The 15,588-nt window shown below is 39.9% G+C and overlaps 1 protein-coding gene across 1 annotated transcript; it reads right to left on the bottom strand.

Moving 5' to 3' along the window:
• Positions 1-2,773: 2,773 nt before the first annotated feature.
• LOC110451993 (kelch-like protein 10) lies at positions 2,774-13,894 on the bottom strand. Its single transcript, XM_021500232.1, has 6 exons — positions 12,825-13,894; positions 9,521-9,668; positions 9,206-9,375; positions 6,197-6,468; positions 4,346-4,437; positions 2,774-2,991 (listed from the first exon to the last, which is right to left on the bottom strand). The coding sequence occupies exons 1-6, from the start codon at positions 13,795-13,797 to the stop codon at positions 2,859-2,861; spliced, it is 1,788 nt and encodes a 595-aa protein (XP_021355907.1). The 5' UTR covers positions 13,798-13,894; the 3' UTR covers positions 2,774-2,858.
• Positions 13,895-15,588: the final 1,694 nt, after the last annotated feature.

Genomic DNA, 15,588 nt, shown 5'->3' with positions numbered 1-15,588 from the left:
GTATTTACAGTTAAAATCCGGAGTCTTGTCTAGTGCCTGGGGACGAGTCCGGCCACATCAATGGTCTGTATGTGGTGCCGGAAACTGTCTATACTGTTGGTAATCCTCTGATATCTGATGGTATTGAGTTCTACATCTTGATTGTAGCAGGGACGAATGAATGTTTGTATGCGTCGACTCTGGTGCTTATTTGCCTGATGTTGTTGGCTTGGGAACTCCTAGTCCCAATGCTGCCTGTTGTAGGAGATAATGGACGGGGACTTTTACTAGGTTGTTGATGATTTTGTAGAACATGATGATCCTATTCCTCACTCTTCTATGTTCTAGTGGTTCCCAGTTTAGTTGCTGAAGCATGGTAGTAACGCAACCAGGGTCTCGGGAGTAGTAATTCCCTGTAGCAAATCGTGCTGCCTGTCTTTGTACGTTTTCGCTTTGTTGCATTTGATGGTAATGGCATGGTGCCCAGACTACAGATGCGTATTCCAAAACTGGCCTGACTAAGGTGGTGTATGCCTGGGATTTTACTGCTTGTGGACAGTTCCTGAGGTTACGTCTCAATAATCCTACTGTTCTTGAGGCCTTGGCTGTTGTCTGATCAATGTGATCCCGCCACGATAGGTCTTGGCTTATGTATACTCCAAGGTACTTTCCACCTGAAACTGTCTCAAGGGTGTGGCCATGAAGTTGGTACTTGGTGTCAACTATTTCCCTCTTCTTCGTGATGTGGATGGCGGTACATTTTTCTGGATGGAATGCCATTTGCCAGTCTTTTCCCTACTTTTCTAAAGCATTCAAGTCTTCATGTAGGATCTTACTATCGTTAGATGTTTCTATGGTCCTGTATATCAAGCAGTCATCCGCAAACAGTTTGACAGAGGAGCTCACAACTTCAGGCAGGTCGTTGATGAAAGTCAGGAAAAGTAGGGGTCCTATGACCGTTCCCTGTGGAACTCCTGAATCCACGTATCCCTCGGTTGACTTAGCTCCTTCTACAAATATGTGCTGCTTTCTACTGCTAAGGAAATTTCCAGTCCAGCTTAGGGTTGAACCGCGGATTCCATAGTAGTGGTGTTTGTGAAGTAGACGTTGACGCGGTACCTTGTCAAAGGCTTTCGCAAAGTCAAGTAGTATGACATCCAATCTGAATAAATACAGCTGTTCATTATCACGTTAATAGCCGTATGTATTTTTATAAGCATCTGATTTTAATGAGATTGTATGACATCCATCTGTTGTCCATTGGAAAGTCCTTTTGCAAGGTCTTAGTTGATTGACATTATTCTATACTCAATGCAATTATTTATTTAATAAATTAACGACCTGTTAATTCTTATTCATATCATTCTCACACGATAAATCTCACGATTACACGACATAAAAAACGACGTGTGTATTTTGATAAAATGAAGATTAATATTTATTGACTGAAAATGAACTCATTGTATTGTGTAAATTTAGAACTAGTAATCATAAGTGTATAGCGGAAACTGTAAGATGGAATAATGTTCATTACCAAAACAGAACATCTCGAACTTCACTACTTGTTAAAATGTTCCTTTCTGTCTCGCAGAAGTTATATTTATACAAATTCTACTATGTAATGCCAAATATTGTTCAGTTCTCAGAACTAATGAATACAAACAATGTTAAAATTTTAAGAAATTTATGCAAATTTATCAAAATTTTGTTTAAAAAAGTGTCATGATTTGTCCTCCACATTTGATATTATATACTGTTGTAAATATGTTTTCTCTGTACATTTATAATTTTGTGAAGAGAAATAAAGTTGAAAGTTGAAGTTGGAAGGGAAGGGACGCTGTTTCTCCCTGGTCTGTACTCCGACATACTGCTCAACGTCACGGTCGATTTGGCGTCATTAGACGTCATGTCCCTATAGTCTCGTTCAACCAGACTCTTGTTGCCTGCGCAAGCTACGCCGAATAGAGAGTCTGATCAAACCCAGTTTGTTCGTTTTGTGACATCATAACGAGGCTTACTGAGATTCTGGTAAATTTTTCATTGGATATTTTACAATGATACAAGTCAAGCCATATTACCGGAGTGAGAACTTGAAGGTGTTTTGAAAGGTGTACAGGTAAAATCTCACTTGCTTTGCATGCTTTTTTCCAACTTCAGTCAGCCTTGTTGGCTTTGTGCTTAGTTATGATTTATTCAATGGAAATATATGGCATTAATCTGGAGATTACATTGTTCTTGATAAAAGTGAATACACGGGTATTTCAGGAATGCGTGTATAGGTATTTTTTTCATTAATTTCATTATTCATTGAAATGTTTAACGGATAACGGCGTTGACATAACGTCCGGAAACGAAAGTAAAAACACTGCCCTCTGGTGATGGTCATTTTAAAGTACTGTGTGTGACCAGACTCTTTATTACAAGTGATCAAGCGTCTGGTTGAACGAGACTATCATGTCCCCGACCCTATAGTCACAAATATAGATGTCTCAAATACAGAAGGGATATCTAAAAACCAAGTACAGAGTGTGCATTTAGTCTACCTGATGTGTAAGGGGTATTAGTGTTATATTATTTTATTTCTAAACTCTGTAAAAATGTCACACCGGTGATGGTTGTTCACAAGGGAACACATTCCAATTGTACTGGTAAGGTCGACGTTAATGTATGTGTGACTGACTAGTCTGTCCAATTACCCTGTGTCGATCTTACATCACGTGCACTTTAGACTATTAATCAATCATAAAAAAAAAATCCGAGATTGCTCTAAATTAGCAAATAATTTTATTCACCCAATATACTTAGTAAAATAATATTAAAACAACTTCGGTTCGTTTTTGTTTTTGTTATTTCCCCCAGTCCTTTGTGTTCTCCTTGGATTATTTTTTCCCGGTCTGCTTGCTCCCCGGGTTTTTTGTTTCTTTAAATGTGTAATCCTGAACATTTGGTAGACCGTTGACGACGCATGCGCTCAGACCACTCCTGTCGATATTCATGTCTGCTGCATCAAACCTATTATGAAAAAGATGTTTAAGAATGAGAGGTGATAATCAAATATTAGCTGCCTTGAAGATATTACAAAGAAACCTCAGCCCAAGGGATATCCAAAATATCCAAAAGCCGAGGCATGGTGTTCAAGAATGTTTCCCTCGATGGTGCTTCCTGTGTATGTGGTACAAAGAGGGAAAAGATCACACATTTCCCCTATAAATGTCCTCTGTGTTCAAATAATAGACATACTATTACCTCTATTCATAATATATTAGGATATTTATTAAAAAAAATGTGCATATAGGCTTAGCTTGTTGTGTGGTTCCTTTGTCAATTCTTCTGTACATCAATCTGATTAAATCATATGTTAGTTACATGGCTTCGTTACTACGCCTGAACGGAGCGGAGCCATGTAACAGATGATTTTAAGCAGATTGTCTGTACATGTACATGTACATGCAGTTTTGTATATAGATGTCCAGCTATATATCATCTCTCATTTTGTAACATCTCATTTGATTTAATTATACAACTTACATATTTATCTATATATGCATTGTCAATCAAATATTTTGAAATATAAATCCTTCCGCATTTTAAACATATCTGAACTCACTTAATCCAAAGATCACCAAATCTAGACTTGTTTCCCGGAGAAATGTTTGTACCGGATTTTGGAGCTTGTCATGCACTTTTAAGCGGTACTTTACGTCTGTTTCGAGACATTTTAGACATTGAGTTTCATTCGTTTGATCTATAATCATATGTACAGTATAATGTTTAATATTTTTTTTCTTCATTTTTGCATCTACTTGTAAGATTTTTAATCATGTGCACCTTTCTACCTATTTCTAGTAGTTATCTAGGGACCAACAGAAAACTGCCTGTAAAACTTGAGCGAAAAATCTCTACATCAATTATAAGCAGTGACGAAAACATCCTTCAACAGTTAAAATTCAAGAGGTCCGCCTTGCAGTCAACTTGTAACATTCACAACTATGGGCCTAAGTGAATCTTTGTTATGGAATACGAGAAACACGGCTATTCCGTCTTTGCGTATTGCAGAGTTATCTTCTCTTGGGAACAGGTATTGATTGTTACGTCATTGGTCTGTGTGAGAAAATTACGTCGTTTTCTCAAAAATTGATGACGTTTCTCTCACAAACAAGTGACGTAACAATCAATACCTGCTCCCAAGAGAAGATAACTCTGCAATACGCAAAGACGGAATATTTCATCTTGAGGAATAGCGGTTAAAATCTTTTGACGGACAGACGACGAACCACAGACGAAAGGCGATTTAAACTGGCCACGATTTGATGATACCTGGGTGAAAATTTCTGTCACGTTGTTGTATATATAAATTACAACGTACCACTCGTCTGAGTTTTTGTCGAAGCACTCCACATTGCTGATGGATGTTACTGCATTGAATCCTCCGACGGTGAAAATCATATCGTCAATCACCTGTCAAAAATAATAGACATAAACAAATTAATTTTTGCGAAAGCTTGAAAATAAACAAACACCAACAAATTATCGTGCAGAATAGTTTAAAAAAATTGTCAAATATTAAACATTCAAAATTAATACATATACATAAAAAAACCCACATATATCACACTCTAAATACACAAAATAGGAGTAAAAAGTCGGTACAGATATACAGCACCAGAGGAGACATCACGAACAGTAACAGGAACCGGAAGTTATTACAGCATTCCGAAATATAAGCGTTTTCGGCACCATAATGTGACATCCGTCACGGTGTTTCCCGTCAAGCACGAGAACATACGTACATCTAAATCAACAACAATTTAAATCCATAATCACATAGTTCAGAATGGCGGTCGTGAGAATAGAGACTTTATCTCTGGAAGTGCTTTAACAAAAACAAAAAAAACAAAAAACTGGAAATAGTTGTTATGATGACTCCTCAAATACAGAAGATTGGGAGATGGGCAACATCAGTCTGCTTCATTCAACTGCATGATTGCAACGAGGCAACTGTTTAAGTTTTTTTCTGTGTCCTCTCACTGGGCACACATATTTCTGTATCCTCTCACTGGGCACACATATTTCTGGGTCCTCTCACTGGGCACACATGTTTCTGTATCCTCTCACTGGGCACACACATTTCTGTGTTCTCTCCCTGGGCACACATATTTCTATGTCCTCTCACTGGGCACACCTAGTTCTGGGACCTCTCACTGGGCACACAGAAATATGTGTCCTCTCACTGGGCACACATTTTTCTATGTCCTCACTGGGCACACATATGTCTGTGTCCTCTCACTTGGCACACAGAAATATGTGTCCTCTCACTGGGCACACATAAATATGTGTCTTCTCACTGTGCACACATATATCTTCCACGTTTACAAAATTGTTTCCCATTTTACTTGTTCAAGATTACTCCGTCGCCCTCGAGAGTTTTGGTTTCTCTGTCATCCCCTAGATATGACAGATGACCAAGAATACCATCCATCAGATTGAAATTAATAGAATCCATCCCTGGATAAGGTTATTCAAACCCAAGGGATAACATATTGAGTAGGAGACCCGAGGCTTTGCCGAGGGTCTTTTGCTCAATATTTTATCCAGAGGGTTTGAATAACCTTATCCTAACCTCACATCAGGGATGGATTCTATTTCTTGCTTATGACCTAAAACCCGTAAAAACAGCTGCTCTTCTAGTATAGTTGTAAAATGTCTGCACTTTTCTCATTTGCATATGAAGCCCGGATGTCAATTGTTATCTTTTTCCTAGCAACAACGGGATCACCCTGTGAAGTATGTGAGAAATCCATTTCTCCCACCCTTTCACAGGGGCGTCTCTCGTTTTAGCCTGGAAATATCAGCTTGTCACTCCCTAGTGGGAGATAGCCTTGTACCGATTAGCACGTGTTCAATTGTGACGTCATTAAAATGCGTCATCGGTAAGTGTGACGTCATCAAAAGTGAATGACGATATGCATACCCCACATGTGTTTTTGTTTACAAACATGGCAGACTACTGTCGGTGGAGCTGTGACTGATATAATAGGATGGGAAAAAAACAATCATTCTTCTCGGGGTGATATTTTTGGTTGTCTAACCCTCGGCACAGCCTCGAGTTAGACAACCAAAAAACATCACCCTTCGGGTTGGAGATTTCTCTGTCACACCCTCAAGGTAGGGACAAAATCTATCAAACATTTCTGATTTTTATGTATGTGGTGATTACCTCTACACCAAAGTTGGTCCGCGGGTCAAACATTTCTTGGATCGTCTGCCAGCGATCAGTGAGTGGGTTATATCGTTCGACCGTGTTCATCCGGGCGATTCCGTTAAACCCACCAAGGGCGTAGATTTGGTCACCGTATGCTATTACCCCAACTCCACTACGTCTATTGCGCATGGGCGTAATTGACGTCCATTGATTGGTCCTCGGGTCGTAATATTCCGACGTGTTTAAACATTCCTGTCCGTTTGAGCCACCACAGATGTAGATCTTACCTTAAATGTTAATACATCATTACTTCACATGGATTGTAGTTTTTTTTATATAACGTACACGTAGTGCTACCAGGTATATTAATTGCGGTCTCTTTACTTAAGAAAATAGCTTGTCCTGTTCGACGACACTGAAACTAAGCCTCGGAAGGCATACATCTGCCCTGGGCCCGTATTCATGAAACCGTTCTCGTGCTCAAGTAAGGAATTTGTGCTCAAGCCAAATTTCTTGCTCCCGTTATAAATTCATAAAAAATGGGGGGTTTTTTCAATGATTTGGGCCGACACATTGAAGAGACTTAAAGCTGAAAACTGTTTTCAATGTTTACATTTGACTTTTTGATCGTTTGACAAGATTTGAGAATGGTTTCATAAATACGGGCCCTGAACTTTAGACTCTGTACCACGCTCTCCAACTAACTATTGGTTAACAATCCTTAACCAGACTAAGATTCGAACCCCACCTCCAAGCTCTGGACTGACGCTCTAACCAACTGACCAACCTAATCCTAATTGATTGAATTGGTCTATTTCCTCATAGATAGAGACTTCTACCGTCAGATGGTCCGTCCGCAGCGAACGATGTTATATACTCTTGCTTCTCCTGTACATATCAATTTCGTCATATGTAGACTAATAATTATGGATACACACATGTGTTTACATATCTCCCTTCTTTAGTTTAGTAAACTGTGACTGCGTATAAATCAGCGTTAGCCTGTACGCAATGAAAAAAGGCTCGGCGGAATTATGCTTGTTTCAAATATGGCGCCGTTCACGGTTCAGCGCGATAACAGTTCGCTTTGTACCTCGAAGATCAATCGGGAACCCTCGGCAATTTCCGTGAACGAGAAATTCGCTGTCGATTTTCTGAATTTACTCATATATTGATTTAGATTCATTGGAACTATATTAATCTAGCAACCACGGCCACCATAGTTACCATCTGAGAAACCCGCCTTCAACAGTTTTTTCTTCGCATTAGTTAACATTTTTTTGGAGGTAAATTTAAATATAAGGATTGACCTTCAATTTGACGGCGTATACGGTAGTATGGACGTAGCTGGCAATGGACATATTCTTTATGGAATTCTAACGCAATACGTTTGTATGTCCAAATAACCCCGTTTTGTCTCCACTTCTCAGACCCCCCGGGGAGTCAGTCCTTTCACTTGTACACTGTTGAATCTCAATACTAGTAACCTAGGGATTCTTTCACGGCCAAATTTAAATCAATGGATAAGTGTTCCATAAAGAATATTTTCATTGCAAACTGCGTTCATTTAAGCATTGAACTGCTTTCAGTTGGCATTCATAGGCACTATGAATGCCAACTGGACATGTTGGATTTGCCTTTGTACAAGTGGAAGGGCTGACTCTGAGAAGCGGAGACAAAACGGGGTTATTTGGACGTGCAAACGTATAATAAGTGTAATTGATTTTTTTTAACTTGGACATTATCAAGATCCCCACCCTATTTCCAAATATACAATATACAATCTGTTCAATCAATTTTACAGCAATGCAATTGTATATATACGGAAATAGGGTGGGGATCTTGATAATGTCCAAGTTAAAACTTCTTTTTGAACCCACCCCTCAGACCGGGGTCAGTTTGTAGTTGTGAATTCCCACCAAATCAAATGGTTCGTATCAATCTCCTAGTTTCAGCGAAGAAGGCACTTAAAGGAATATGGTCACATTACCCTTTTTCGGCCCTGCCCCTCAGCCCCCAGGGGTTAGTTCCCTGCATTTGTACAATTCTGCATTTGTACAATTCTGAACCCCTACCAAGTGAGAATGCTTCCATTCAGATAGTTCCATGGAAGCCGCTTAAAGCGTTTATATGTCCAAATAACCCCGTTTTGTCTCCGCTTCTCAGACCCCCGGGGGTAAGCCCCTCCATTTGTATAATTTTGAATCCCCACAACCTATAGGGATTCTTTCACGGTCAAATTTGGTCAAACTTAAATCAGTGGTTAAGAAGGGGAAGTCGTTTGAAAAAGGAATGTTGACGTACAGACGACGGACGACAGACGCCGGACACCACGGTACGGCATAAGCTCACCAGGTCCTCCTTCTAACCAGGTGAGCTAAAAAATCGAGCCCGCTACACGAACCCTCCAAACACCACACGCTCGTTTCATCCACTTACCGGTTATAATGTGACATAGATCCAGTGTCACTCACGTTCCTCGACTGAAGGAAATACTTTGTTTTTTCTCCATTTGAAAAGCATTGCTTTACTTATAATTCTTGGTTTTATGTGTTTTTTTCTGAACTCAAGCAATTCTTTCGAAGTCAATGAACTTCCTTCAGAAAACTTCATGAAACTTGGGCTAGCGTTTATTTTCTGTCATGATTTATTTGTTGGATTGTTTTAACGTCCGCTTCAGAGTGTGGCACTTATACTTACTGTACAAAATAGTGTTTCTTGTTACCACCACAGAAAACTGTGGTTTCTGATTACCACAGAAAACTTGATGATTGCCGCTGACTATAGAGGGCAGTGTTTCTAGTTACCATGGTTTCTATTGTTGTCGCCAAGGCGTTTCTGAAGTAATCACGGTCAGTGGTTTTTAATGGTCCCAGCTGACTTTGTAACAGAACGTATTTTCTTTGTTCCTTGGGTGTTTTCTACATTTAACATATATTTATAGTTACAACGGGTACTGTGTTTAATGGTTACCAGCAGAATGGTTTATATATGGTGACCATTAAAAATGGTTGCTATGGTTACCTTGCAGAGTGGTAGCGTCTGCGTCACTACGTTGCTGATTCATGGGTGCGATGAGGCTCCACTGATTCCGGCCGGGGAAATAGTGTTCCGCCGTATTCAGTCTTGTGTGACCGTCATAGCCCCCCATGGCATAGATGTAGGCCCCCAGCACAGCCGTGCTTACGTAACATCTGCAACCAACCAATCAGAGGGAACGTAATACATCATTAATCAAATAATTTCTTACAATTTCAGCGACAAGGTAACAAAACTTAAGCGGGCATACTTTCAAAAGAAATAGAAAGATGGATTTCGCAGGATTTCAAAATTTCTAACCTTTTGGAGTTCATCGGTGCAGCTTCGGACCATGTCTTCGCAACGGGGTCAAAACACCGGACACTGTTGAAATATTGTGTCCCGTCGAAGCCTCCGATGACGAAAATTTTTAAGTCAATGGTGACAGTTCCGTGGTAGGCTCGGGGGACTATGTAAATATAACAATGATTCTTATCAGAGAATATTAATTTATTCATCAAATCAAACTTATTACGCCCTACAACACACGTCACAATAGTAAACTATAGTACAAACGACAGATCAAACTAACCAAGCCCTACAACACACGTCACACTAACTATACCAACGACAGATCAAACTAACCACGCCCTACAACGCACGTCACACTAACTACCAACGACAGATCAAACTAATCAAGCCCTACAACACACGTCACACTAACTACCAACGACATATCAAACTAACCAAGCCCTACAACACACGTCACACTAACTATCAACGACATATCAAACTAGCCAAGCCATACAACACACGTCACACAAACTACCAACGACAAATCAAACTAACCAAGCCATACAACATACGTCACACTAACTAACAAAGACAGTTAAAACTAACCAAGCCCTACAACACACGTCACACTACCTAACAACGACATATCAAACTAACCAAGCCCTACAACACACGTCACACTAACTACCAACGACATATCAAACTAACCAAGCCCTACAACACACGTCACACAAACTACCAACGACAGATCAAACTAACCAAGCCATACAACACACGTCACACTAACTTACAACGACAGATCAAACTAACCAAGCCCTACAACACACGTCACACTAACTATACCAACGACAGATCAAACTAACCACGCCCTACACCACACGTCACATAACTACCAACGACATATCAAACTAACCAAGCCCTACAACACACGTCAGACTAACTACCAACGACAGATCAAACTAACCATACCCTACAACACACGTCACACTAACTACCATTTTTTGTTAATGTAACTAAAATATATCCCGGACTCAAGAATGTACCTCAGATCTTCAGTACCTCACGTAAGAGAAAAGCCACACCCACGGAGAACATTGAAAGACCTTAGGATAATCGCTGGTAATGCTGATACAAAGTCTATACTAAGGAGCGTCTCTTTAAATATTTATCACGTGACTATATATATATCGTCTTATCTTGGCCTATTGAATTAATATATATGTATACAATATACACTGACATTCATTCAATAACTATTTTCCCCGTAGACTGGAGTTATCTTATCATAGAACGCGCAGTGACACGTTTCCATGACGTCGACATACATGTTGGTGGAGATATCCACCTTTTCCTCGAACGAGAGACAATCATGTGACGTCAATCACTATTTAGATGTGCAGGGGCGTTTCAAGGATATTTGAAAGAGGGGGCGTAGAATAAAAAAATCGCCGAGCGGAGCGAGTCTAAAAAAAATGGTCCTTTTTTTGGCTAAAAAACCATGAAATAATTGTAAAATGCACTAATGTAACGGTTCCTGACTTGGAGCATGTATATTTTATAGTTAAATTGTCAGGGTGTCAGTATAACAAGAAATCAGAGTATGTGTTTAATTAATGAATATGATAAATCGCCATATTCAATACAATATTAGCAGATTACGATAGGTGTTTTTTGGTTTTTTTTGAAGGGGGGGGGGGGGGGGGGGGGGGGGTGTGTACGCCCATTACGCCCTCACCTGGACCCGCCCCTGATGTGGGCGGAGTTGACCAATGCTTATGCAAATGATAACTGCAGTTGAGCACTAGTAAATTTATCAGAGAGGGCTTCGTCATCTATTCACACTAGCTCAATTATACCTCATAACCTGACCAAGATAGATAATGTTCCTTAAATCACCCATTAAAGCAGCGTGACGTCATACTGAATATGAATAGGTAGGACATCAGGATGGCTACTTTAAAGATGTGCTGATGATCTGAGATTGTTTAACAAAACATGCAAGACTGGTTTCATACATGTCATGAAATAGCAACTCATTACAAATGCAATTCATTCCATGTTACGATTAAATGCAATTACACAAAGTAAAGTCGGAAACAAAATAAAGTCAGAGTAAAGTCGGAAACAAAGTAAAGTCAGAAACAAAATATAGAAACTAACTCGTCAACTCAGGAAAGAGTATGGACACAACATTGTAAAAAGAGCCAAAGCGGACCGGACCCTAAAGCAATCTGGATCTATGTAAAATCAAAATCAACAACTAAATCCAATATTTGAGATCTATTCTCAAACCCAGAAGACGAACAGTCATCAAAATCTGAAAGGACAAAGATAAAGCAAATATACTTTGTACGTTTTTCAGTAATGTCTTTGTGAATGAGAAGGAGAGTGGTATCACACCGCGCTTGTATTAAAGAGGGGTAAATGAAGTAATGACAGTCCTAACAGTCAAAGAAGAGGTTGTAGTACAACTATTACAAGCCCTCAAACCAGAAAAGTCTCCAGGACTGGATGAGCTCCATTCAATGTTTCTTAAAAACATTGCTCCAGCAATAACATGCCCACTGACGAATCTTTTCAACCAATCGCTGACAACAGGAACTCTACCAGATGACTGGAAAAAAAGTCCGGGGTTGTGCCATCTTTAAGAAGGATGACAAATACGCAGCAGAAAACTATCGGCCTGTGAGTTTAACATCGGTCGTATGCAAAGTCTTGGAATCCGTCATAAGGGAATACTTAGCAATTAAAGTTCATGAGAAATAACAAATACTTCTCGCAGAAGCAGTACAGCTTCATATCTGGAAGGTCAACTTCCTTACAACTTTGAGAAGTGTTGGATAAATGGACAGAGACAGCCTCTGCAATCATATAATTGTCAAATTGTATATACGCATAGTAATACTTTGTATGTATTTTTTGAGTCTGGTATAGAGGGCGTTATGTATAAGTCCTGAACCGGAAATAAACTTATCTTATCTTCAAATCTAGTTACACTGCTATCATTCGTCAGGTGAACTTTTGGCATTGGCGTTACGAGGCGATGTATCGAGGGATACGCATAAAGGATTTGTAAAGAAGAAATAAAATTTACATTGAATTTGTACATTTGCAGTGAGAGAAGTGACAAAAAGGTGACCGGTATTATATCGATATTTTACTGTACATTTTCACCTCAATAACGAATTCAAGTGTTTAAGAATAAAATCAATATACATAGTTCGTGAAATAAAGAGCACACGAATATAAATTGTAAATGCATACATGTAAGTAAAGTTATTAAACTTATCCGTCCTTAAAATTAAGTAAATAGTACAAATTTGAAACTTACCTTCATCCTTTGAGTCGCAAATAATCCATTTATCAGCGCGTGTGTCGTACGTTTCCACAATATTGGTGGGAGCCCCTCCGCTCCATCCGCCTATAACGAACATGACCTCGTGCGGAACGCGAGGTTGTGCGAGCGAATTGGTAATGTCGAGGGCTTTGTCCTCGTTTATATCCAGATTATATAGAAATTTGAGGGTTTCGATAATAAGAGGTTTGCATTCCACACTCTCCTTGACGTACGGGTGCGATTTCACCTTCTCCACAAAGAACTTGGTGGACAGAAGCCCTAGGCGAACGGTCCGAAGCAAGGGAACAATATGGCACTTCCGGTTTTCGGGGTCGCAATCGATCCATCGAAACAATGCTGCAATTGTCATTTCTTCATTTTTCACATTGAGATCGTCAGATGACAATATCTCACATACCCCCTCAACACTAAGGTCGTTATACTCTGAGCTGGAAGCCAGAACTTCGCTAAAGTTGTGCATAAGGAAGCGGTATGCGGTTTTTACCAATTTATGACAGAAGTAGGCACGTGCAAAGTTTAAAATACCGATACAATTTTCTGCCTCTAGTTGACCGGCGAGGAAATCACAGCAGCCGGTGACCAGGCCGTGTACCAGTAGCTGGTCGGCCGCCGGAAGGAGTTGTTCCACGTTGCTTCCATCAATTCTTGCTCGCCGTGTATAGGCATAGTCTATAATAACCTGCATTATATCCGCACTAACTCCCGGTATCTCAACCTCTCTTTTCTCCACAGAATCTAAAGCATTGGTAAATAATGCTCTGAAGTAGGGACTACAGGCCGACATGATCGCTCTGTGGATAGGAAATTCTCGGCGCTCTGCTTTTATCACTGCGTCACATAGCTGGCCAAATCTTCTCATTTCATCGTAAACAAGACACGAATGGATACTAAATCGCTTCCCTAGTTGTCTTCCTCTTGAGTTTTCTTCGTAATCATCCGATTCCATTTTTTCGTGTATTTCCTACCGGTTCCTAAGAATAAAACTCACTATAGTAAATTACCAATCCTTCCTTGCCGCCGACATCTATGGTTGTCAAGCATAACATTATAATATTGGATTGTTTTGACGTCATAATGTACTACAGTGCATGACGTCATAATTCATCTTTTTTCCCGCCACATCACTAGGTTTTGCGTCAATGGCCGGATATATCGATGATGAACCGATTGCTCAGTTTTTAAAAAATCGAGATATCGCACTTGTACAGTATCCCAACTGCCTAACTATGGCGTGTTACCGAGCAGAGCGTTTACCCGTCAAGCACACGTAATCCATACCAATCTGATTGGCTAGGAGTTTGCGTCCTCGTGACAGTTAAGGCCGTCATATGGCCAATCATAATAGTTGAGTAAACTAAGGGTGATTGATTGATTGATTGATTAGTTTTACCACGGACTTAGATAATCTAATTCCGTGGTTTTACGTCCGTTTCACTACCGAGTAGTTCGGTTATCCAGCAGACGAAGAAAAGACTGGAAAATGAGTAGAAGGGATACAGTATTGAGCGAAGGAATTGAAGAGGGAAACGGAGGAGAGAAGGAGCCATCTATCCCATATGTATTTAATGTATAAGTCTAGTTTTTGTAAGACGACTCCTAGGCCTTAACCTAACATTAGTCGCATATCAGCACCAAGCCCGGACCGGAAGTGAGGTACTGAGCCGCCACCGGCTACACCAGCTCCTGACTATTCTATACATTTTTGTTTGGTATGTTTAATAAAGAGAAAATGACCAAATTTCAAAAAAGAATGAATGTGTGCATTATATGTTGAATATTGAGATGTACATTATAATTTATATAAGTAACATTCTCTCTCTCTCTCTCTCTCTCTCTCTCTCTCTCTCTCTCTCTCTCTCTCTCTCTCTCTCTCTCTCTCTCTCTCTCTCTCTCTCTCTCTCTCTCTCTCTCTCTCTCTCTCTCTCTCTCTCTCTCTCTCTCTCTCTCTCTCTCTCTCTCTCTCTCTCTCTCTCTCTCTCTCTCTCTCTCTCTCTCTCTCTCTCTCTCTCTCTCTCTCTCTCTCTCTCTCTCTCTCTCTCTCTCTCTCAATAATAGATAAAGATAAATGTAGTGATTTAAACTATGAAATCCATCTTATGATGTGTATATACAATTATTTATCTTATAAGGAAAGGGCGTTAATAATGTTCATGTAACTTGTGCCCAATCCTCTTCCATTTTTTGGCAATAAAATATGTTTAAACAAAAGAGAACCCTATCCTCTGCGTCGGCGTTTTCACGCCTACTACTTTTCTAAAACCCAGAGGGACCTTTTCGTGCGGGATTGGACAGTTCTCACACGGGCCACGATTTGAATTCCCATCCCACGGACTGTAACAACGAAGGATCTGCTCGGTTCGTTAATAAAGTCGAATGCCCAGTACTAACCGGCGCACGCAGATAAAACCTAGCAACGATGCACATAGACATCTCTATAACGTGATCTATGACTGGTAATGTGAACCTAAAATCAGAACGGATGTAATTTTTTCGACACTTTGTCTAAAAAAAAAAGCATTAAAAGAAGTGTGTATGTGGTCTAGATTTCTGAAGTACCTGCTAATCTTTTATTCATTTTTCAGTGGCATCGGTATGTGTATGGCGTGTAACAGTATGGTGTGCACGGTGTAAGTGTGGTGTGTGTATGGCGTGTAACGGTATAATTTGCACGGTGTAAGTGTGTGTATGGTGTGTAACGGTAGTTTGCATGGTGTAAGTGTGTGTATGGCGTGTAACG

The sequence above is a fragment of the Mizuhopecten yessoensis genome, unplaced genomic scaffold (assembly GCF_002113885.1).
Source record: "Mizuhopecten yessoensis strain PY_sf001 unplaced genomic scaffold, ASM211388v2 scaffold6361, whole genome shotgun sequence".
NCBI classification, from domain to species: Eukaryota; Metazoa; Mollusca; class Bivalvia; order Pectinida; family Pectinidae; genus Mizuhopecten; species Mizuhopecten yessoensis.
Note: the sequence above shows the minus strand (reverse complement) of the source record. Positions and strands in the feature narration are given on the sequence as shown.